We start from the raw sequence: 26009 nt of genomic DNA on the forward strand, positions 1-26009 counted from the left end.
AGCGTTTGCTGCACTCCCTCAAGAACAAGATGGTGACTATGAGGCCATCAAGCAGGCTCTGATAGCCAAGTACCAGCTTACACCCGAGGTGTACCGTAAAAAGTTCCGGACCCTCCAACGTGGCCCACACGACAGTTACAGTGATGTGGTGCATGGACTGGGGACCCACTTTGACCAGTGGACCCAAGGACTGTCAGTGACCACCTTTGTACAGCTGCGAGACCTGATGATCAAAGACCAGTTCTTCCGTCTTTGCCCAACTGAGGTGCGACAGTTTGTGATGGACAGAGAACCCAAAGACGTGACGAAAGCAGCGCAGATTGCCGATGCCTATGAGGCCAACCGTAGATCGGAAGTGCGGAAGCCAGTCACCACCAGCTGGAGAGGGGGTAAGCCTGCAGCCAACGCCAGTACCCCTGCCAGCCAACACACCAGAGGTCCTGTCCCCGTGGCCAACAGCACCAGACCTACCACCGAACTTCGGCAGTGTTACCACTGCAGGCAGACTGGACACCTCAGTCACCAATGTCCAGCCAAGCAGAAGAACCCCTCATCCCAGGCCCCAGGGCCTAATGCAGCTGTTCTTTTGGTGGGTGGTGTGGTTGGGAGGGTGTGTGACAACGTACAGCCCGTCACTGTGGGAGGTCGTGTTGCTACAGGCCTCAAGGACACCGGGGCTGAACGAACCCTCATCCGACCCGAACTGGCGGCCCCTGAAGAAATCATTCCGGGGAAAACCCTAACTGTCACTGGGATTGGGGGCATCAGCTGTCCCTTACCGATGGCCCGGGTTTTTATTGATTGGGGTGCCGGGAGCGGGGTGAAAGAAGTGGGGCTGTCTGATAATTTGCCCACTGATGTTTTGTTGGGGACTGATTTGGGGAGGTTGGTTGCATACTTCGTGGATGACCCTCCTCCCCAATCTACTAATGAGGGTAAAGTTAACCCTGATGATGATGATGGGAAATCGCATGTGTTACCTGACCATGCTTTATCTTGTAGTGATGCATCTGTTAACCATTTTTTCCCTAGGATTGATGGTGAAAATGTTGTACCTGTGCCAACTGTATCTGATAATAATGTTTCTGTGAAAGTTGATGTGTCCATAGGTACAGGAGTGCTCAGCCACGTCGCTCTGCGGAGTGAGACGGCTGAGGAACCCCTAGCAGGGGCAAGTGTCGGTGCTACAAGAAATGGGGAGATACATGGGAACCGTGAGCAAGGTGATGCCATGCAATTGACCAGTGCCACCGAGGAAGGTAACTGGCCCATAAGTAGCAATGCTCCTGAGGTAATGGGGGTGGATGGGGAGGTAGAGCCCATAGCAGCGTCGGCTGTTGGGTCTGTAGAAATCCCCGGGAAGACAGCCTACGTAGCTGCTGTCACCCGCAGTCAGAGTGCCCGGAACGCAGATACCTGTCTGCCTTCCGGACCCTCCTCAGTCATCAGTGTGACTGAACCAGAGGTGGACCCAGAGCAGGTCCCAGAGGGCTCCCGTGGGGAAGGGACCCTGACATCGCTTTTGGCTTCCCCTAGCCAGGAGTTTCAGGCCGCTCTGCACACAGATGCGAGCCTAGAGAGTTTGAGACAACTCGCCGGGACGCGCTTCTCCGAGACTGATAAGGAGAAGGTGTTCTGGGAAGGAGGAAGGTTGTACCGGGAGACAGTACCCGGAGAATCACAAAAGGAGTGGTTGAGGGAAAGACAGCTGGTCGTCCCACAGCAATTCCGGGGTGAGTTGTTGCGGATTGCCCATGAGATCCCGCTAGCTGGACACTTGGGGATCAGCAAAACTAAGGCCCGGCTGTCTCAACACTTCTATTGGCCTAAGATGGGGACAGAGGTGTCAAACTACTGCCGCTCCTGTGTCACCTGTCAAAGAGTGGGGAAGGCGGGGCCTGCTCTTAAGGCTCCCCTGATCCCTTTGCCAGTGATAGAGGAGCCTTTCCAGAGGATTGCGGTGGACATTGTGGGCCCGCTGGCCGTCTCCAGCAGCTCTGGAAAGCGATTTATTCTTACTGTGGTAGACTACACTACCCGGTACCCAGAGGCAGTAGCTCTGTCGTCAACTAGGGCAGATAAGGTGGCGGATGCCCTGTTGGCCATCTTTTCACGTGTAGGATATCCCAGGGAAATGCTTACTGATCGAGGGACCCAATTTATGTCTCACCTAATGGAGGCTCTCTGTAAGAAAATGCAGGTGAAGCACCTGGTATCGAGTGCGTATCACCCACAGACCAATGGCTTGTGTGAACGTTTCAATGGTACCCTCAAACAGATGCTACGCATGCTGGTTGAGACACAAGGGCGCAACTGGGAGCGGTACCTCCCACACCTGCTATTCGCTTACCGAGAGGTACCGCAGGCCTCGACGGGGTTCTCCCCCTTTGAGCTCCTGTACGGCAGGCGAGTCCGGGGACCCCTTGGGTTGGTAAGAGAATCCTGGGAAGAGGAGCCGAACCCTTCTGAAGTGTCCATAGTGGAGTATGTCATGCGCTTCCGTGACAAGATGCAGACCTTGACGCAGTTGGTGCATGACAACATGACGCAGGCTCAGGCTGATCAGAAGCACTGGTACGACCAAAACGCCCGGGAGCGGACCTACCACGTGGGTCAAAAGGTGTGGGTGCTGGTTCCTGTACCAACGGATAAGCTTCAGGCAGCCTGGGAGGGCCCGTATGTCGTCCACCAACAGCTCAACCCGGTCACCTACGTGGTCACGCTTGACCACGCTCGGGGTAGGCGAAAGGCCTTTCACGTCAACATGATGAAGGCTCATCACGAACGTGAACCTTTCGTCCTACCGGTCTGCAGCTTACCCGAAGACGGGGAGGAAGACACCCTCCTGGACATGCTGGCCCAAGCCAAGGCCCGTGGGTCCATTGAGGACGTGGAGGTAAGCGCCTCGCTAGATGAACCACAGCGGTTGCAGTTGCAAACCACACTGGAACCCTTCCGGGTCGTGTTCTCCAACCGGCCTGGAAGGACTGAGTTAGCCATCCATGAGGTGGACACCGGGAATCACGCCCCACTACGGCGAACACCCTATCGAATCTCTGACCAGGTGCAGCAGATTATGCGCCAGGAGATCGATGAGATGTTGCAGCTGGGGGTGATTCGACGGTCAAAGAGCGCGTGGGCCTCACCTGTAGTTCTCGTGCCAAAGAAGGACCGGACCACCCGGTTCTGCGTGGACTACAGGGGGCTCAACGCCATTACAGCCTCTGACGCGCACCCAATGCCGCGCATCGAGGAGCTGCTTGAGAAGTTAGCTGGCGCAGAATACCTGACCATAATGGATCTGAGTCGCGGATACTGGCAGATTCCCCTGAGCCCCGAGGCGCAGGAGAAGTCCGCCTTTATCACACCCTTTGGACTGTACGAGTCCACGGTCATGCCCTTCGGCATGAAGAATGCCCCTGCCACTTTCCAGCGGATGGTCAATCTCCTGCTTCAGGGACTGGAGAAGTACGCTGTGGCGTACTTAGATGACATTGCCATCTTCAGTCCCTCTTGGGATGAACACCTGCAGCATCTCGAGGAGGTGCTCGGGCGAATTCACCGAGCAGGACTGACTATCAAGCCGGGAAAGTGCCAGATGGGCATGAGGGAGGTTCACTACCTGGGGCACCGGGTAGGTGGAAACACCCTAAAGCCAGAGCCTGACAAAGTGGGCGTGATCGTGAACTGGCCCACTCCCAGGAACAAGAAACAGGTGATGTCCTTCCTGGGCACTGCAGGGTACTATAGGCGCTTCGTGCAGCACTATAGTAGCCTGGCAAAACCTTTGACGGACCTCACCAGGAAGAAGCTACCCCACATCGTCAACTGGACAGATGGCTGTGAGGGGGCCTTCCAGGCGTTGAAAACCGCACTGTGCAACGCCCCTGTGTTGAAAGCAGTCGACAGCAGTCGACCATTCTTGGTACAGACCGACGCCAGCGAGTTTGGCCTTGGTGCTGTGCTCAGCCAGGTGGACTCGGAGGACCAAGAGCACCCAGTGTTGTACCTGAGCCGGAAACTTTTGCCGAGGGAAGTGGCCTACTCCACCATTGAGAAGGAGTGCCTGGCCATAGTCTGGGCCCTGCAGCGCTTGCAGCCCTACTTGTACGGGCGCACCTTCACTGTGGTGACCGACCACGACCCTCTGCGCTGGCTAAGCACCATGTGTGGAACCAATGGCAGGTTGCTACGCTGGAGCCTTGCCCTTCAGCAATTTGACTTCACCATTAAACACAAAGCGGGCAAAGAGCATGGTAATGCAGATGGACTCTCCCGCCAGGGTGAACCCACGGAGGTGCGCATGGAGGCATACCGAGAGGTCCTGCCGCCGTAGCGCACGCCAAAAGGGGGAGGTGTCACGATATGGTATGAAATATCATAAGTTAGTTTTCTTGCTAGCATGCGGGGGCTAAACCCCCCCTCTCTCTGGTTCTCTTTCCTTCCCTGTGTTTCTATCTGTCTGTGTAGAAGAGCTTGCCTTGTGGGGGAGTTTTATTGACGGAAGGTATTTACGACGGTCATAGCTGCAAGGGAAATTTGTGTTAGCAGGAACTGTTAGAGAAACTTCTAGAATCATGAAAGTCTTTTGTTCCATTTTTGTAAGATATTACGCAAACCGTTTACGTTAAAAACACGAAAATAGATGTTCTTATTCTCTCTCGGTGGATCTATCAATGACTCTAATCACAGGCTTGTAGCTCCCTCTGGTGAAGAAGTAGGGATTGCTCTGTAAATAATAGGACATATTTGATCTCATAAGAAAGCTCATGTTAATACAAGCTGAATGCTGGGTGTGCTATGATTCTGATATGTACTGGAACGGAGTTATAAGCATTAGACCAATTTGTATTCAAAGTACTCAGACTGAAAGGTAGGAGGATCTGGAAAAGCCAGCCCTTTCTGTGATGTCACTAGCTGTAGGTCTTAAGTTTGTGGCCAGATCCCCAGCTCCTTCTTCTTGTCTTTTCCTGTGAGGCCTGAGCAGCACGACAAATGAGCTGGGATGTCTGGTTGCCTGCAATGCAATGATCTGAGAATATGTGAGTGTTATCTTTTCTTCATTTAATCCTTTTATTTTCATAATTACCTTGTACATATTTGCAATTGTCTCATTTGTAACATCTTTGTAAAATATTTTATAAACACTGCCTAAAAAATCATTTATGGGGTATACTCTTTAATACTAGTTCGTTCTTCCTGCCCTAAACCGTACCCTGTCTCTGAAGGGAATTACGCTACTATTTTGGGGGTTAGCAGCCGAACCCGTTTAATCGGCGCTGGTGGCAGCTTACCGTGTGCCGGCTGTTGGGGGGTCACTGTAGCGACTGCGGCTTGATAATTATTGTTCCTGCCTGAGTGGGAGTAGTTATCGCGTTGCTGTAGTGCGCCCAATAGCCAGTACATAGCAGGCAGCCTTTCTGGCGACTAATTACCCCAGGTGCAGTACCTAATCTGACCTGAGAGTAAGGGGGGCGCCAGAGAGCTGCAAGTGTTAAGTGGAACTGTAAGCGGGATAGACACAAATCCCTGCAGTTCATGGTATATTGAAGAGCAGTGGGATACCTAAAATAAGCCCCTGCTGTAAACAAGAGGTCAATAGCCTCGTGTGTGTTCTTTTTTCATCACATTGTGGCAGTGGAGGGATAACTAGGATAAGCCTCCCTGCACATGTGATAGCCGTCTGCTGGTCTAAAGTCACCCCAATCCGTGACATATTGTAGGCAGCGGCTGAGGGATCTTGACAGTCACGGTGTGAATCGTGACATGTACTAACACCTCTATACAGCCCACATAACAGCTCTATACTGTACTGTACTAACACCACTATACAGCCCACATAACAGCACTATACTGTACTGTACTAACACCACTATACAGCCCACATAACAGCACTATACTGTACTGTACTAACACCACTATACAGCCCACATAACAGAGCTATACTGTACTGTACTAACACCGCTATACAGCCCACATAACAGCTCTATACTGTACTGTACTAACACCGCTATACAGCCCACATAACAGAGCTATACTGTACTGTACTAACACCGCTATACAGCCCACATAACAGCACTATACTGTACTGTACTAACACCACTATACAGCCCACATAACAGCTCTATACTGTACTGTACTAACACCGCTATACAGCCCACATAACAGCTCTATACTGTACTGTACTAACACCTCTATACAGCCCACATAACAGCGCTATACTGTACTGTACTAACACCACTATACAGCCCACATAACAGCGCTATACTGTACTGTACTAACACCGCTATACAGCCCACATAACAGCTCTATACTGTACTGTACTAACACCTCTATACAGCCCACATAACAGCGCTATACTGTACTGTACTAACACCTCTATACAGCCCACATAACAGCTCTATACTGTACTGTACTGTACTAACACCACTATACAGCCCACATAACAGCTCTATACTGTACTGTACTAACACCGCTATACAGCCCACATAACAGCGCTATACTGTACTGTACTAACACCTCTATACAGCCCACATAACAGCTCTATACTGTACTGTACTAACACCGCTATACAGCCCACATAACAGCTCTATACTGTACTGTACTAACACCTCTATACAGCCCACATAACAGCGCTATACTGTACTGTACTAACACCTCTATACAGCCCACATAACAGCGCTATACTGTACTGTACTAACACCTCTATACAGCCCACATAACAGCGCTATACTGTACTGTACTAACACCTCTATACAGCCCACATAACAGCTCTATACTGTACTGTACTAACACCTCTATACAGCCCACATAACAGCTCTATACTGTACTGTACTAACACCTCTATACAGCCCACATAACAGCTCTATACTGTACTGTACTAACACCGCTATACAGCCCACATAACAGCACTATACTGTACTGTACTAACACCGCTATACAGCCCACATAACAGCTCTATACTGTACTGTACTAACACCACTATACAGCCCACATAACAGCTCTATACTGTACTAACACCGCTATACAGCCCACATAACAGCTCTATACTGTACTGTACTAACACCACTATACAGCCCACATAACAGCTCTATACTGTACTGTACTAACACCACTATACAGCCCACATAACAGCTCTATACTGTACTGTACTAACACCGCTATACAGCCCACATAACAGCTCTATACTGTACTGTACTAACACCACTATACAGCCCACATAACAGCTCTATACTGTACTGTACTAACACCACTATACAGCCCACATAACAGAGCTATACTGTACTGTACTAACACCACTATACAGCCCACATAACAGCTCTATACTGTACTGTACTGTACTAACACCGCTATACAGCCCACATAACAGAGCTATACTGTACTGTACTAACACCACTATACAGCCCACATAACAGCTCTATACTGTACTGTACTTACACCACTATACAGCCCACATAACAGCTCTATACTGTACTGTACTAACACCACTATACAGCCCACATAACAGCACTATACTGTACTGTACTAACACCACTATACAGCCCACATAACAGCGCTATACTGTACTGTACTAACACCACTATACAGCCCACATAACAGCACTATACTGTACTGTACTAACACCTCTATACAGCCCACATAACAGCACTATACTGTACTGTACTAACACCGCTATACAGCCCACATAACAGCTCTATACTGTACTGTACTAACACCTCTATACAGCCCACATAACAGCTCTATACTGTACTGTACTAACACCGCTATACAGCCCACATAACAGCTCTATACTGTACTGTACTAACACCACTATACAGCCCACATAACAGCTCTATACTGTACTGTACTGTACTAACACCACTATACAGCCCACATAACAGCTCTATACTGTACTGTACTAACACCGCTATACAGCCCACATAACAGTGCTATACTGTACTGTACTAACACCACTATACAGCCCACATAACAGCTCTATACTGTACTGTACTAACACCGCTATATAGCCCACATAACAGCTCTATACTGTACTGTACTAACACCACTATACAGCCCACATAACAGCACTATACTGTACTGTACTAACACCACTATACAGCCCACATAACAGCGCTATACTGTACTGTACTAACACCACTATACAGCCCACAGAACAGCGCTATACTGTACTGTACTAACACCACTATACAGCCCACATAACAGCTCTATACTGTACTGTACTAACACCACTATACAGCCCACATAACAGCTCTATACTGTACTGTACTAACACCTCTATACAGCCCACATAACAGCTCTATACTGTACTGTACTAACACCGCTATACAGCCCACATAACAGCGCTATACTGTACTGTACTAACACCGCTATACAGCCCACATAACAGCTCTATACTGTACTGTACTAACACCACTATACAGCCCACATAACAGCTCTATACTGTACTGTACTAACACCACTATACAGCCCACATAACAGCTCTATACTGTACTGTACTAACACCACTATACAGCCCACATAACAGCTCTATACTGTACTGTACTAACACCACTATACAGCCCACATAACAGCTCTATACTGTACTGTACTAACACCACTATACAGCCCACATAACAGCTCTATACTGTACTGTACTAACACCGCTATACAGCCCACATAACAGCTCTATACTGTACTGTACTAACACCGCTATACAGCCCACAGAACAGCGCTATACTGTACTGTACTAACACCGCTATACAGCCCACATAACAGCGCTATACTGTACTGTACTAACACCGCTATACAGCCCACATAACAGCTCTATACTGTACTGTACTAACACCACTATACAGCCCACATAACAGCTCTATACTGTACTAACACCACTATACAGCCCACATAACAGCGCTATACTGTACTGTACTAACACCACTATACAGCCCACATAACAGCTCTATACTGTACTGTACTAACACCGCTATACAGCCCACATAACAGCGCTATACTGTACTGTACTAACACCACTATACAGCCCACATAACAGCTCTATACTGTACTGTACTAACACCGCTATACAGCCCACAGAACAGCGCTATACTGTACTGTACTAACACCGCTATACAGCCCACATAACAGCGCTATACTGTACTGTACTAACACCGCTATACAGCCCACATAACAGCACTATACTGTACTGTACTAACACCACTATACAGCCCACATAACAGCTCTATACTGTACTGTACTAACACCACTATACAGCCCACATAACAGAGCTATACTGTACTGTACTAACACCGCTATACAGCCCACATAACAGCGCTATACTGTACTGTACTAACACCGCTATACAGCCCACATAACAGCTCTATACTGTACTGTACTAACACCACTATACAGCCCACATAACAGCTCTATACTGTACTGTACTAACACCGCTATACAGCCCACATAACAGCTCTATACTGTACTGTACTAACACCACTATACAGCCCACATAACAGCGCTATACTGTACTGTACTAACACCTCTATACAGCCCACATAACAGCGCTATACTGTACTGTACTAACACCACTATACAGCCCACATAACAGCTCTATACTGTACTGTACTAACACCGCTATACAGCCCACATAACAGCTCTATACTGTACTGTACTAACACCTCTATACAGCCCACATAACAGCGCTATACTGTACTGTACTAACACCACTATACAGCCCACATAACAGCTCTATACTGTACTGTACTAACACCTCTATACAGCCCACATAACAGCGCTATACTGTACTGTACTAACACCTCTATACAACCCACATAACAGCTCTATACTGTACTGTACTAACACCACTATACAGCCCACATAACAGCTCTATACTGTACTGTACTAACACCACTATACAGCCCACATAACAGCACTATACTGTACTGTACTAACACCACTATACAGCCCACATAACAGCTCTATACTGTACTGTACTAACACCACTATACAGCCCACATAACAGCTCTATACTGTACTGTACTAACACCACTATACAGCCCACATAACAGCTCTATACTGTACTGTACTAACACCACTATACAGCCCACATAACAGCACTATACTGTACTGTACTAACACCTCTATACAGCCCACATAACAGCGCTATACTGTACTGTACTAACACCACTATACAGCCCACATAACAGCTCTATACTGTACTGTACTAACACCTCTATACAGCCCACATAACAGCACTATACTGTACTGTACTAACACCACTATACAGCCCACATAACAGCTCTATACTGTACTGTACTAACACCGCTATACAGCCCACATAACAGCTCTATACTGTACTGTACTAACACCGCTATACAGCCCACATAACAGCGCTATACTGTACTGTACTAACACCACTATACAGCCCACATAACAGCTCTATACTGTACTGTACTAACACCACTATACAGCCCACATAACAGCACTATACTGTACTGTACTAACACCACTATACAGCCCACATAACAGCACTATACTGTACTGTACTAACACCACTATACAGCCCACATAACAGCTCTATACTGTACTGTACTAACACCTCTATACAGCCCACATAACAGCTCTATACTGTACTGTACTAACACCTCTATACAGCCCACATAACAGCTCTATACTGTACTGTACTAACACCACTATACAGCCACATAACAGCTCTATACTGTACTGTACTAACACCTCTATACAGCCCACATAACAGCGCTATACTGTACTGTAGTAACACCGCTATACAGCCCACATAACAGCTCTATACTGTACTGTACTAACACCACTATACAGCCCACATAACAGCACTATACTGTACTGTACTAACACCACTATACAGCCCACATAACAGCGCTATACTGTACTGTACTAACACCACTATACAGCCCACATAACAGCGCTATACTGTACTGTACTAACACCACTATACAGCCCACATAACAGCTCTATACTGTACTGTACTAACACCACTATACAGCCCACATAACAGCTCTATACTGTACTGTACTAACACCACTATACAGCCCACATAACAGCTCTATACTGTACTGTACTAACACCACTATACAGCCCACATAACAGCTCTATACTGTACTGTACTAACACCACTATACAGCCCACATAACAGCTCTATACTGTACTGTACTAACACCACTATACAGCCCACATAACAGCTCTATACTGTACTGTACTAACACCACTATACAGCCCACATAACAGCTCTATACTGTACTGTACTAACACCTCTATACAGCCCACATAACAGCTCTATACTGTACTGTACTAACACCGCTATACAGCCCACATAACAGCTCTATACTATACTGTACTAACACCACTATACAGCCCACATAACAGCTCTATACTGTACTGTACTAACACCACTATACAGCCCACATAACAGCGCTATACTGTACTGTACTAACACCTCTATACAACCCACATAACAGCTCTATACTGTACTGTACTAACACCTCTATACAGCCCACATAACAGCACTATACTGTACTGTACTAACACCACTATACAGCCCACATAACAGCTCTATACTGTACTGTACTAACACCTCTATACAGCCCACATAACAGCTCTATACTGTACTGTACTAACACCACTATACAGCCCACATAACAGCGCTATACTGTACTGTACTAACACCACTATACAGCCCACATAACAGCGCTATACTGTACTGTACTAACACCACTATACAGCCCACATAACAGCACTATACTGTACTGTACTAACACCACTATACAGCCCACATAACAGCACTATACTGTACTGTACTAACACCGCTATACAGCCCACATAACAGCACTATACTGTACTGTACTAACACCACTATACAGCCCACATAACAGCACTATACTGTACTGTACTAACACCACTATACAGCCCACATAACAGCTCTATACTGTACTGTACTAACACCACTATACAGCCCACATAACAGCTCTATACTGTACTGTACTAACACCACTATACAGCCCACATAACAGCACTATACTGTACTGTACTAACACCACTATACAGCCCACATAACAGCTCTATACTGTACTGTACTAACACCTCTATACAGCCCACATAACAGCTCTATACTGTACTGTACTAACACCACTATACAGCCCACATAACAGCACTATACTGTACTGTACTAACACCACTATACAGCCCACATAACAGCACTATACTGTACTGTACTAACACCACTATACAGCCCACATAACAGCTCTATACTGTACTGTACTAACACCGCTATACAGCCCACATAACAGCTCTATACTGTACTGTACTAACACCGCTATACAGCCCACATAACAGCGCTATACTGTACTGTACTAACACCACTATACAGCCCACATAACAGCTCTATACTGTACTGTACTAACACCACTATACAGCCCACATAACAGCACTATACTGTACTGTACTAACACCACTATACAGCCCACATAACAGCACTATACTGTACTGTACTAACACCACTATACAGCCCACATAACAGCTCTATACTGTACTGTACTAACACCTCTATACAGCCCACATAACAGCTCTATACTGTACTGTACTAACACCTCTATACAGCCCACATAACAGCTCTATACTGTACTGTACTAACACCTCTATACAGCCCACATAACAGCACTATACTGTACTGTACTAACACCTCTATACAGCCCACATAACAGCACTATACTGTACTGTACTAACACCACTATACAGCCCACATAACAGCTCTATACTGTACTGTACTGTCACGATTCACACCGTGACTGTCAAGATCCCTTAGCCGCTGCCCACAATAAGTCACGGATTGGGGTGACTTTAAACCAACAGACGGCTATCACATGTGCAGGGGCTTATCCTAGTTATCCCTCCACTGCCACAATGTGATGAAAAAACCACACACGAGGCTATTGACCTCTTAGTTTACAGCAGGGGCTTATTCTAGGTATCCCACTGCTCTTCAATATACCATGAACTGCAGGGATTTGTGTCTATCCCGCTTACAGTTCCACTTAACACTTGCAGCTCTCTGGCGCCCCCCTTACTCTCAGGTCAGATTAGGTACTGCACCTGGGGTAATTAGTCGCCAGAAACGCTGCCTGCTATGTACTGGCTATTGGGAACACTGCAGCGATGCGATAACTACTCCCACTCAGGCAGGAACAATAATTATCAAGCCGCAGTCGCTACAGTGACCCCCCAAAAGCCGGCACACGGTCGCTGCCACCAGCTCCAATTGAACGGGTCTGGAGCAAACCCCAAAAAACAGTAGCGTAATTCCCTTCAGAGACAGGGTACGGTTTAGGGCAGGAAGAACGAACTAGTATTAAATACTATACCCCATAAATGATTTTAGGCAGTGTTTATAAAATATTTTACAAAGATGTTACAAATGAGACAATTGCAAATATGTACAAGGTAATTATAAAAATAAAAGGATTAAAGGAAGAAAAGATAACTCACATGTTCTTAGATCATTGCATTGCAGGCAACAGGCTAGGAGCTTTCCATCTATCCCAGTGCATTGGACACTCGCAGTCTGGTCGCTTCAGGTAAAAACTCACAACTCTCCTCTCTTGGATGCCTGCCAGCACTTAAAACCTACAGTCTGTGACCTCACAGAAAGGGCTTGGTTTTCCAACTCCTCCTACCTCTTCGGTTTCACTAACTGGGCATTAAATATATCTGATGCCCGTATCTTCGCTACAGAACATAAAATAATCGCACCATACCCATCGTTCATCTCATAGTATCGTGGGCATTCCGATGAGATCAAATATGCCCTGTCTGGGATACATATTTACAGAGAAATCCCTACTTCTTCACCAGATGGAGTTAGACGCCCGTATTTAGAGTGATGCGTAGATCCTCCGAGTGTGATTATGACGATATATTTTGGTGTTCGTAACTTAAACGGTTTGCATAATATCTTCCAAAAACAGAACAAAGAAATCCCATGCATTCTAGAAGTTTCTCTAACAGTTCCTGCTAACACAAATTTCTCTTGCAGCTATGCCCGTCGTAAATACCTTTCGTCAATAAAACTCCCCCACAAGGCAAGCTCTTCTACACAGACAGCTAGAAACACAGGGAAAGAAAGAGAACCAGAGAGAAGGGGGGTTTAGCCCCCGCATGCTAGCAGGAAAACTAACTTATGATATTTCATACCATATCGTGACACCTCCCCCTTTTAGCGTGCGCTACGGCGGCAGGACCTCTCGGTATGCCTCCATGCGCACGTCCGTGGGTTCACCCTGACGGGAAAGTCCATCTGCATTACCATGCTCTTTGCCCGCTCTGTGCTTAATGGTGAAGTCAAATTGCTGAAGGGCAAGGCTCCAGCGTAGCAACCTGCCATTGGTTCCACACAGGGTGCTTAGCCAGCGCAGAGGGTTGTGGTCGGTCACCACCGTGAAGGTGCGACCGTACAAGTAGGGCTGCAAGCGCTGCAGAGCCCAGACTATGGCCAGGCACTCCTTCTCGATGGTGGAGTAGGCCACTTCCCTCGGCAAAAGTTTCCGGCTCAGGTACAACACGGGGTGCTCTTGGTCCTCCGAGTCAACCTGGCTGAGCACAGCACCAAGGCCAAACTCGCTGGCGTCGGTCTGTACCAAGAACGGTCGACTGCTGTCGACTGCTTTCAACACAGGGGCGTTGCACAGTGCTGTTTTCAACGCCTGGAAGGCCCCCTCACAGCCATCTGTCCAGTTGACGATGTGGGGTAGCTTCTTCCTGGTGAGGTCCGTCAAAGGTTTTGCCAGGCTACTATAGTGCTGCACGAAGCGCCTATAGTACCCTGCAGTGCCCAGGAAGGACATCACCTGTTTCTTGTTCCTGGGAGTGGGCCAGTTCACGATCACGCCCACTTTGTCAGGCTCCGGTTTCAGGGTGCCTCCGCCTACCCGGTGCCCCAGGTAGTGAACCTCCCTCATGCCCATCTGGCACTTTCCCGGCTTGATGGTCAGTCCTGCTCGGTGAATTCGCCTGAGCACCTCCTCGAGATGCTGCAGGTGTTCATCCCAGGAGGGACTGAAGATGGCAATGTCATCTAAGTACGCCACAGCGTACTTCTCCAGTCCCTGAAGCAGGAGATTGACCATCCGCTGGAAAGTGGCAGGGGCATTCTTCATGCCGAAGGGCATGACCGTGGACTCGTACAGTCCAAAGGGTGTGATAAAGGCGGACTTCTCCTGCGCCTCGGGGCTCAGGGGAATCTGCCAGTATCCGCGACTCAGATCCATTATTGTCAGGTATTCTGCGCCAGCTAACTTCTCAAGCAGCTCCTCGATGCGCGGCATTGGGTGCGCGTCAGAGGCTGTCATGGCGTTGAGCCCCCTGTAGTCCACGCAGAACCGGGTGGTCCGGTCCTTCTTTGGCACGAGAACTACAGGTGAGGCCCACGCGCTCTTTGACCGTCGAATCACCCCCAGCTGTAACATCTCATCGATCTCCTGGCGCATAATCTGCTGCACCTGGTCAGAGATTCGATAGGGTGTTCGCCGTAGTGGGGCGTGATTCCCGGTGTCCACCTCATGGACCGCTAACTCAGTCCTTCCAGGCCGGTTGGAGAACACGACCCGGAAGGGTTCCAGTGTGGTTTGCAACTGCAACCGCTGTGGTTCATCTAGCAAGGCGCTTACCTCCACGTCCTCAATGGACCCACGGGCCTTGGCTTGGGCCAGCATGTCCAGGAGGGCGTCTTCCTCCCCTTCTTCGGGTGCGCTGCAGACCGGTAGGACGAAAGGTTCACGTTCGTGATGAGCCTTCATCATGTTGACGTGAAAGGCCTTTCGCCTACCCCGAGTGTGGTCAAGCGTGACCACATAGGTGACCGGGTTGAGCTGTTGGTGGATGACGTACGGGCCGTCCCAGGCTGCCTGAAGCTTATCCGTTGGTACAGGAACCAGCACCCACACCTTTTGACCCACGTGGTAGGTCCGCTCCCGGGCGTTCTGGTCGTACCAGTGCTTCTGATCAGCCTGAGCCTGCGTCATGTTGTCATGCACCAACTGTGTCAAGGTCTGCATCTTGTCACGGAAGCGCATGACATACTCCACTATGGACACTTCAGAAGGGTTCGGCTCCTCTTCCCAGGATTCTCTTACCAACCCAAGGGGTCCCCGGACTCGCCTGCCGTACAGGAGCTCGAAGGGGGAGAACCCCGTCGAGGCCTGCGGAACCTCTCTGTAAGCGAATAGCAGGTGTGGGAGGTACCGCTCCCAGTCGCGCCCTTGTGTCTCAACCAGCATGCGTAGCATCTGTTTGAGGGTACCATTGAAACGTTCACACAAGCCATTGGTCTGTGGGTGATACGCACTCGATACCAGGTGCTTCACCTGCATTTTCTTACAGAGAGCCTCCATTAGGTGAGACATAAATTGGGTCCCTCGATCAGTAAGCATTTCCCTGGGAAATCCTACACGTGAAAAGATGGCCAACAGGGCATCCGCCACCTTATCTGCCCTAGTTGACGACAGAGCTACTGCCTCTGGGTACCGGGTAGCGTAGTCTACCACAGTAAGAATAAATCGCTTTCCAGAGCTGCTGGAGACGGCCAGCGGGCCCACAATGTCCACCGCAATCCTCTGGAAAGGCTCCTCTATCACTGGCAAAGGGATCAGGGGAGCCTTAAGAGCAGGCCCCGCCTTCCCCACTCTTTGACAGGTGACACAGGAGCGGCAGTAGTTTGACACATCTGTCCCCATCTTCGGCCAATAGAAGTGTTGAGACAGCCGGGCCTTAGTTTTGCTGATACCCAAGTGTCCAGCTAGCGGGATCTCATGGGCAATCCGCAACAACTCACCCCGGAATTGCTGTGGGACGACCAGCTGTCTTTCCCTCAACCACTCCTTTTGTGATTCTCCGGGTACTGTCTCCCGGTACAACCTTCCTCCTTCCCAGAACACCTTCTCCTTATCAGTCTCGGAGAAGCGCGTCCCGGCGAGTTGTCTCAAACTCTCTAGGCTCGCATCTGTGTGCAGAGCGGCCTGAAACTCCTGGCTAGGGGAAGCCAGAAGTGACGTCAGGGTCCCTTCCCCACGGGAGCCCTCTGGGACCTGCACTGGGTCCACCTCTGGTTCAGTCACACTGATGACTGAGGAGGGTCCGGAAGGCAGACAGGTATCTGCGTTCCGGGCACTCTGACTGCGGGTGACAGCAGCTACGTAGGCTGTCTCCCCGGGGATTTCTACAGACCCAACAGCCGACGCTGCTATGGGCTCTACCTCCCCATCCACCCCCATTACCTCAGGAGCATTGCTACTTATGGGCCAGTTACCTTCCTCGGTGGCACTGGTCAATTGCATGGCATCACCTTGCTCACGGTTCCCATGTATCTCCCCATTTCTTGTAGCACCGACACTTGCCCCTGCTAGGGGTTCCTCAGCCGTCTCACTCCGCAGAGCGACGTGGCTGAGCACTCCTGTACCTATGGACACATCAACTTTCACAGAAACATTATTATCAGATACAGTTGGCACAGGTACAACATTTTCACCATCAATCCTAGGGAAAAAATGGTTAACAGATGCATCACTACAAGATAAAGCATGGTCAGGTAACACATGCGATTTCCCATCATCATCATCATCATCATCATCAGGGTTAACTTTACCCTCATTAGTAGATTGGGGAGGAGGGTCATCCACGAAGTATGCAACCAACCTCCCCAAATCAGTCCCCAACAAAACATCAGTGGGCAAATTATCAGACAGCCCCACTTCCTTCACCCCGCTCCCGGCACCCCAATCAATAAAAACCCGGGCCATCGGTAAGGGACAGCTGATGCCCCCAATCCCAGTGACAGTTAGGGTTTTCCCCGGAATGATTTCTTCAGGGGCCGCCAGTTCGGGTCGGATGAGGGTTCGTTCAGCCCCGGTGTCCTTGAGGCCTGTAGCAACACGACCTCCCACAGTGACGGGCTGTACGTTGTCACACACCCTCCCAACCACACCACCCACCAAAAGAACGGCTGCATTAGGCCCTGGGGCCTGGGATGAGGGGTTCTTCTGCCTGGCTGGACATTGGTGACTGAGGTGTCCAGTCTGCCTGCAGTGGTAACACTGGCGAAGTTCGGTGGTAGGTCTGGTGCTGTTGGCCACGGGGACAGGACCTCTGGTGTGTTGGCTGGCAGGGGTACTGGCGTTGGCTGCAGGCTTACCCCCTCTCCAGCTGGTGGTGACTGGCTTCCGCACTTCCGATCTACGGTTGGCCTCATAGGCATCGGCAATCTGCGCTGCTTTCGTCACATCGTTGGGTTCTCTGTCCATCACGAACTGTCGCACTTCAGTTGGGCAAAGACGGAAGAACTGGTCTTTGATCATCAGGTCTCGCAGCTGTGTAAAGGTGGTCACTGACAGTCCTTGGGTCCACTGGTCAAAGTGGGTCCCCAGTCTATGCACCACATCACTGTAACTGTCGTGTGGGCCACGTAGGAGGGTCCGAAACTTTTTACGGTACACCTCGGGTGTAAGCTGGTACTTGGCTATCAGAGCCTGCTTGATGGCCTCATAGTCACCATCTTGTTCTTGAGGGAGTGCAGCAAACGCCTCCAGAGCTTTTCCTCTCAGCCCTGGTGTCAGGTACCGTGCCCATTCTTGTGTAGGCAGCTGGTACTGTCTGCAGGCTTTCTCAAAGGCCCGCAGAAAAGTGTCCAAGTCCCCATCCTTTTCCATAACAGGAAAGTGGTCGGGTCGGGGCTTTGGTGTCTGAGCGCTGCTGGGCTCACGACTGGACTGGGACGACCCCTGCATTTGCAGTCGGGCCATCTGCAGCTGGTACTCCCGCTGCGCTTGGGCCTCTCGCTCGGCTCGCTGGGCCTCTCGCTCAGCTCGGGCCTCAGCCTCCTGCCGGTATTGCTGAATCAGCTGCCGACGTCCCTCATGGTCGTCAGTGGGGAATTCTTTCAAGGCTGCCTGCAGGTGGGGGTCCAATTCGCCCGGATTGCTAACGGGGCGAGCATTCAGTGGTTGGACCTCTGCTGCAGCACCATGTTCGCGGGTGCTGGCATCTGCGGCTTCTGGGCCCTGTGAGTGGTCTAGAGCGGCTTCCCATTGCATCAGGGCTGCGACCAGTTCGCTTTTGTTTTTGCTTGCATAGTCAATGTGCTGTGACTTGCATAAGGCAACAAGGGTGTCTCTGGTCTGCTGTTCATAAAAGGTTTCTCCCAGCACAACCATGGTTGCCAAATAAAAGATAGGATAGAAAAACGAAGAAAAAGGGAAGGGATAATTACCAGTACACAATTGTCTCACAACTAATAAACACTGAGTTCGTTCTCCAAACTTATTTGCGCAGAGTTCTCGCAAGAACTTTCTGCAAGTTTTTAGTGAGAGGAATGATTGCTCAAACCAAATCACTAATGCTCTAATATCCCACCGCCTTGCCACCAATATGTCACGATTCACACCGTGACTGTCAAGATCCCTTAGCCGCTGCCCACAATAAGTCACGGATTGGGGTGACTTTAAACCAACAGACGGCTATCACATGTGCAGGGGCTTATCCTAGTTATCCCTCCACTGCCACAATGTGATGAAAAAACCACACACGAGGCTATTGACCTCTTAGTTTACAGCAGGGGCTTATTCTAGGTATCCCACTGCTCTTCAATATACCATGAACTGCAGGGATTTGTGTCTATCCCGCTTACAGTTCCACTTAACACTTGCAGCTCTCTGGCGCCCCCCTTACTCTCAGGTCAGATTAGGTACTGCACCTGGGGTAATTAGTCGCCAGAAACGCTGCCTGCTATGTACTGGCTATTGGGAACACTGCAGCGATGCGATAACTACTCCCACTCAGGCAGGAACAATAATTATCAAGCCGCAGTCGCTACAGTGACCCCCCAAAAGCCGGCACACGGTCGCTGCCACCAGCTCCAATTGAACGGGTCTGGAGCAAACCCCAAAAAACAGTAGCGTAATTCCCTTCAGAGACAGGGTACGGTTTAGGGCAGGAAGAACGAACTAGTATTAAATACTATACCCCATAAATGATTTTAGGCAGTGTTTATAAAATATTTTACAAAGATGTTACAAATGAGACAATTGCAAATATGTACAAGGTAATTATAAAAATAAAAGGATTAAAGGAAGAAAAGATAACTCACATGTTCTTAGATCATTGCATTGCAGGCAACAGGCTAGGAGCTTTCCATCTATCCCAGTGCATTGGACACTCGCAGTCTGGTCGCTTCAGGTAAAAACTCACAACTCTCCTCTCTTGGATGCCTGCCAGCACTTAAAACCTACAGTCTGTGACCTCACAGAAAGGGCTTGGTTTTCCAACTCCTCCTACCTCTTCGGTTTCACTAACTGGGCATTAAATATATCTGATGCCCGTATCTTCGCTACAGAACATAAAATAATCGCACCATACCCATCGTTCATCTCATAGTATCGTGGGCATTCCGATGAGATCAAATATGCCCTGTCTGGGATACATATTTACAGAGAAATCCCTACTTCTTCACCAGATGGAGTTAGACGCCCGTATTTAGAGTGATGCGTAGATCCTCCGAGTGTGATTATGACGATATATTTTGGTGTTCGTAACTTAAACGGTTTGCATAATATCTTCCAAAAACAGAACAAAGAAATCCCATGCATTCTAGAAGTTTCTCTAACAGTTCCTGCTAACACAAATTTCTCTTGCAGCTATGCCCGTCGTAAATACCTTTCGTCAATAAAACTCCCCCACAAGGCAAGCTCTTCTACACAGACAGCTAGAAACACAGGGAAAGAAAGAGAACCAGAGAGAAGGGGGGTTTAGCCCCCGCATGCTAGCAGGAAAACTAACTTATGATATTTCATACCATATCGTGACATGTACTAACACCTCTATACAGCCCACATAACAGCTCTATACTGTACTGTACTAACACCGCTATACAGCCCACATAACAGCTCTATACTGTACTGTACTAACACCTCTATACAGCCCACATAACAGCACTATACTGTACTGTACTAACACCTCTATACAGCCCACATAACAGCTCTATACTGTACTGTACTAACACCACTATACAGCCCACATAACAGCTCTATACTGTACTGTACTAACACCTCTATACAGCCCACATAACAGCACTATACTGTACTGTACTAACACCTCTATACAGCCCACATAACAGCACTATACTGTACTGTACTAACACCACTATACAGCCCACATAACAGCTCTATACTGTACTGTACTAACACCACTATACAGCCCACATAACAGCACTATACTGTACTGTACTAACACCACTATACAGCCCACATAACAGCGCTATACTGTACTGTACTAACACCACTATACAGCCCACATAACAGCTCTATACTGTACTGTACTAACACCACTATACAGCCCACATAACAGCTCTATACTGTACTGTACTAACACCACTATACAGCCCACATAACAGCACTATACTGTACTGTACTAACACCACTATACAGCCCACATAACAGCGCTATACTGTACTGTACTAACACCTCTATACAGCCCACATAACAGCTCTATACTGTACTGTACTAACACCGCTATACAGCCCACATAACAGCTCTATACTGTACTGCACTAACACCACTATACAGCCCACATAACAGCACTATACTGTACTGTACTAACACCTCTATACAGCCCACATAACAGCTCTATACTGTACTGTACTAACACCACTATACAGCCCACATAACAGCGCTATACTGTACTGTACTAACACCTCTATACAGCCCACATAACAGCTCTATACTGTACTGTACTAACACCGCTATACAGCCCACATAACAGCTCTATACTATACTGTACTAACACCACTATACAGCCCACATAACAGCACTATACTGTACTGTACTAACACCACTATACAGCCCACATAACAGCTCTATACTGTACTGTACTAACACCACTATACAGCCCACATAACAGCACTATACTGTACTGTACTAACACCACTATACAGCCCACATAACAGCTCTATACTGTACTGTACTAACACCACTATACAGCCCACATAACAGCTCTATACTGTACTGTACTAACACCACTATACAGCCCACATAACAGCTCTATACTGTACTGTACTAACACCACTATACAGCCCACATAACAGCTCTATACTGTACTGTACTACCACTATACAGCCCACATAACAGCGCTATACTGTACTGTACTAACACCACTATACAGCCCACATAACAGCTCTATACTGTACTAACACCTCTATACAGCCCACATAACAGCTCTATACTGTACTGTACTAACACCACTATACAGCCCACATAACAGCTCTATACTGTACTGTACTAACACCACTATACAGCCCACATAACAGCTCTATACTGTACTGTACTAACACCACTATACAGCCCACATAACAGCTCTATACTGTACTGTACTAACACCTCTATACAGCCCACATAACAGCTCTATACTGTACTAACACCTCTATACAGCCCACATAACAGCTCTATACTGTACTAACACCACTATACAGCCCACATAACAGCTCTATACTGTACTGTACTAACACCACTATACAGCCCACATAACAGCGCTATACTGTACTGTACTAACACCACTATACAGCCCACATAACAGCTCTATACTGTACTGTACTAACACCACTATACAGCCCACATAACAGCTCTATACTGTACTGTACTAACACCACTATACAGCCCACATAACAGCTCTATACTGTACTGTACTAACACCACTATACAGCCCACATAACAGCTCTATACTGTACTGTACTAACACCACTATACAGCCCACATAACAGCACTATACAGTACAGTACTAACACCGCTATACAGCCCACATAACAGCGCTATACTGTACTGTACTGACACCGATATACAGCCCACATAACAGCTCTATACTGTACTGTACTAACACCACTATACAGCCCACATAACAGCTCTATACTGTACTGTACTGACACCGATATACAGCCCACATAACAGCTCTATACTGTACTGTACTAACACCACTATACAGCCCACATAACAGCGCTATACTGTACTGTACTAACACCACTATACAGCCCACATAACAGCTCTATACTGTACTGTACTAACACCACTATACAGCCCACATAACAGCACTATACAGTACAGTACTAACACCGCTATACAGCCCACATAACAGCGCTATACTGTACTGTACTAACACCTCTATACAGCCCACATAACAGCTCTATACTGTACTGTACTAACACCACTATACAGCCCACATAACAGCTCTATACTGTACTGTACTGACACCGATATACAGCCCACATAACAGCTCTATACTGTACTGTACTGACACCGATATACAGCCCACATAACAGCTCTATACTGTACTGTACTAACACCACTATACAGCCCACATAACAGCGCTATACTGTACTGTACTAACACCTCTATACAGCCCACATAACAGCTCTATACTGTACTGTACTAACACCTCTATACAGCCCACATAACAGCTCTATACTGTACTGTACTAACACCTCTATACAGCCCACATAACAGCTCTATACTGTACTGTACTAACACCACTATACAGCCCACATAACAGCGCTATACTGGGGTAATTCCGGCAGACAGCGCCCCCTGCGGTCAGTATAACCTTATTCATACCTGTCGTTGCTCCTGACTGTATATGTCTCTCTCAGGTGAAATCCCCGGCCGTGCACACAGTTCCTGATGCTCTACAGGAAGCGATAAGGGACATACTCAGGCTCTGTTTTCCGCGCTGCCCTCACTAGTCATGGCCGGTACGCCGTCCTGTCCGTCACCTGGGTAACCGGCCGCACTGGGCTACAGGGAGTAATAAGGGTCAAACTTAGCAATCATTCATTGTTTCCCAGCTGTCCTGTCACACTTCGTTTACTGATCACAATCCCGGCGTCACCAGTAATGGGAAAGTGCTGAGTGCTCTGTGCCCACACCCAACATGGCCGCCAGATAGAATGGTCTCCTTGGAGACGTGACGCCATCAGGGCACGCCGAGAGCTGACAGCCGGCTCAGGAGGATGACGTCATTTTGACTTTGCGCGGTTTCCGCTCTTTGCACGTTGTTTTGAAGCGGACATTTCGCTTCTTGCTCCGGATTTTCTATCTTCAGCACTGAATTAATTAACATATAGTGTAAAGTCTGTGGAGAATGCCGAGTGCAGCTCCGGGGGCTCCGGCAGCCAGCGCCGCCATGCAGGAAGCCCTGGAGGGAGCCGGGAGAGTCATAGAGCGGCTACTGCAGGAGGAGAGAGCCCACCCTGACCTGTCCGACCTCCTCAACATCCCGGCGCATAGTGAGTGAGGGGTGAGGGGGACAGAAATGGGAGCGGACACTGGAGGGGGCAATGATTAGGGGCACAAGGGAGAGACCCCAGGTGGGGGGGGCACAAGAGATAAACAAGATATGGGGGCACACGGGAGAGAGACCGGAGATGGGGGGGACACGGGAGAGAGGCCGGAGATGAGGGGGACACGGGAGAGAGAGACCGGAGATGGGGGGGGGACACGGGAGAGAGAGATCGGAGATGGGGGGGACACGGGAGAAAGACTGGAGATGGGGGGGACACGGTAGAGAGACTGGAGATGGGGGGGACACGGGAGATCGGAGATGGGGGGGGGGACACGGGAGAGAGAGACCGGAGATGGGGACACGGGAGAGAGACTGGAGATGGGGACACGGGAGAGAGACTGGAGATGGGGACACGGGAGAGAGACTGGAGATGAGGGGGACACGGGAGAGAGAGACTGGAGATGGGGGGGACACGGGAGAGAGAGACTGGAGATGGGGGGGGACACGGGAGAGAGACTGGAGATGGGGGGGACACGGGAGAGAGGCCGGAGATGGGGGGGACACGGGAGAGAGGCCGGCGATTGGGGGGGGACACGGGAGAGAGAGATCGGAGATGGGGGGGACACGGGAGAGAGGCCGGAGATGGGGGGGATACGGGAGAGAGAGATCGGAGATGAGGGGGACACAGGAGAGAGAGACTGGAGATGGGGGGGACACGGGAGAGAGAGACTGGAGATGGGGGGGACACGGGAGAGAGGCCGGAGATGGGGGGGACACGGGAGAGAGGCCGGCGATTGGGGGGGGACACGGGAGAGAGAGATCGGAGATGGGGACACGGGAGAGAGACTGGAGATGAGGGGGACACGGGAGAGAGAGACTGGAGATGGGGGGACACGGGAGAGAGAGACTGGAGATGGGGGGGACACGGGAGAGAGGCCAGAGATGGGGGGGACACGGGAGAGGCCGGCGATTGGGGGGGACACAGGAGAGAGAGATCAGAGATGGGGGGGACACGGGAGAGAGAGAGACTGGAGATGAGGGGGACACGGGAGAGAGACTGGAGATGGGGGGGACACGGGAGAGAGAGACTGGAGATGGGGACACGGGAGAGAGAGACTGGAGATGGGGGGGACACGGGAGAGAGGCCGGAGATGGGGGGGACACGGGAGAGAGGCCGGCGATTGGGGGGGGACACGGGAGAGAGAGATCGGAGATGGGGGGGACACGGGAGAGAGAGACACCTATAGAAGGATGGTGACGAGAGAGGAGGAGATTGGGTATTTTTGCTACTTTCTACGATTATAAGCTTTGTTTCCACTGATCGTCTCCCACTTCTTCGTCCGTCCAGACATTTACATTTCTTTTTCTCCTACTGCAGATTGTCCCACAGTGTCAGGAATGACGGATGAGGGGGACACGGGAGAGAGGCCGGAGATGGGGGGGACACGGGAGAGAGAGATCGGAGATGGGGGGGACACGGGAGAGAGGCCGGAGATGGGGGGGATACGGGAGAGAGAGATCGGAGATGAGGGGGACACGGGAGAGAGGCCGGAGATGGGGGGGACACGGGAGAAAGACTGGAGATGAGGTGGACACGGGAGAGAGAGACCGGAGATGGGGGGGGGACACGGGAGAGAGAGATCGGAGATGGGGGGGACACGGGAGAGAGAGACTGGACATGGGGGGGACACGGGAGAGAGAGA

At 49.4% G+C, this 26009-nt stretch overlaps 2 protein-coding genes across 5 annotated transcripts in view; one reads left to right on the top strand and one right to left on the bottom strand.

The window, feature by feature from the left end:
- The window catches only part of WDR70 (WD repeat domain 70), a 309631-nt gene extending 285696 nt beyond the window's left edge, over nucleotides 1-23935 (bottom strand). The window contains exon 1 of one of the 3 annotated variants that reach the window (XM_077281558.1): nucleotides 23640-23935. The gene's annotated coding sequence lies outside the window, so the exon portion shown is untranslated. The remainder of the gene's footprint in view (nucleotides 1-23639) is intronic. The other 2 variants (XM_077281566.1, XM_077281572.1) reach the window with 2 other exon arrangements.
- NUP155 (nucleoporin 155) overlaps nucleotides 23919-26009 on the top strand; it is a 43674-nt gene continuing 41583 nt past the window's right edge. Inside the window, exon 1 of one of the 2 annotated variants that reach the window (XM_077281541.1) lies at nucleotides 23919-24310. In XM_077281541.1, coding sequence (XP_077137656.1) covers nucleotides 24166-24310 — 145 coding nt within the window. In that variant the 5' untranslated portion in view covers nucleotides 23919-24165. The remainder of the gene's footprint in view (nucleotides 24311-26009) is intronic. The other variant, XM_077281548.1, reaches the window with a different exon arrangement.

Source organism: Ranitomeya variabilis, chromosome 1 (genome assembly GCF_051348905.1).
Source record: "Ranitomeya variabilis isolate aRanVar5 chromosome 1, aRanVar5.hap1, whole genome shotgun sequence".
In the NCBI taxonomy this organism is placed as follows: Eukaryota; Metazoa; Chordata; class Amphibia; order Anura; family Dendrobatidae; genus Ranitomeya; species Ranitomeya variabilis.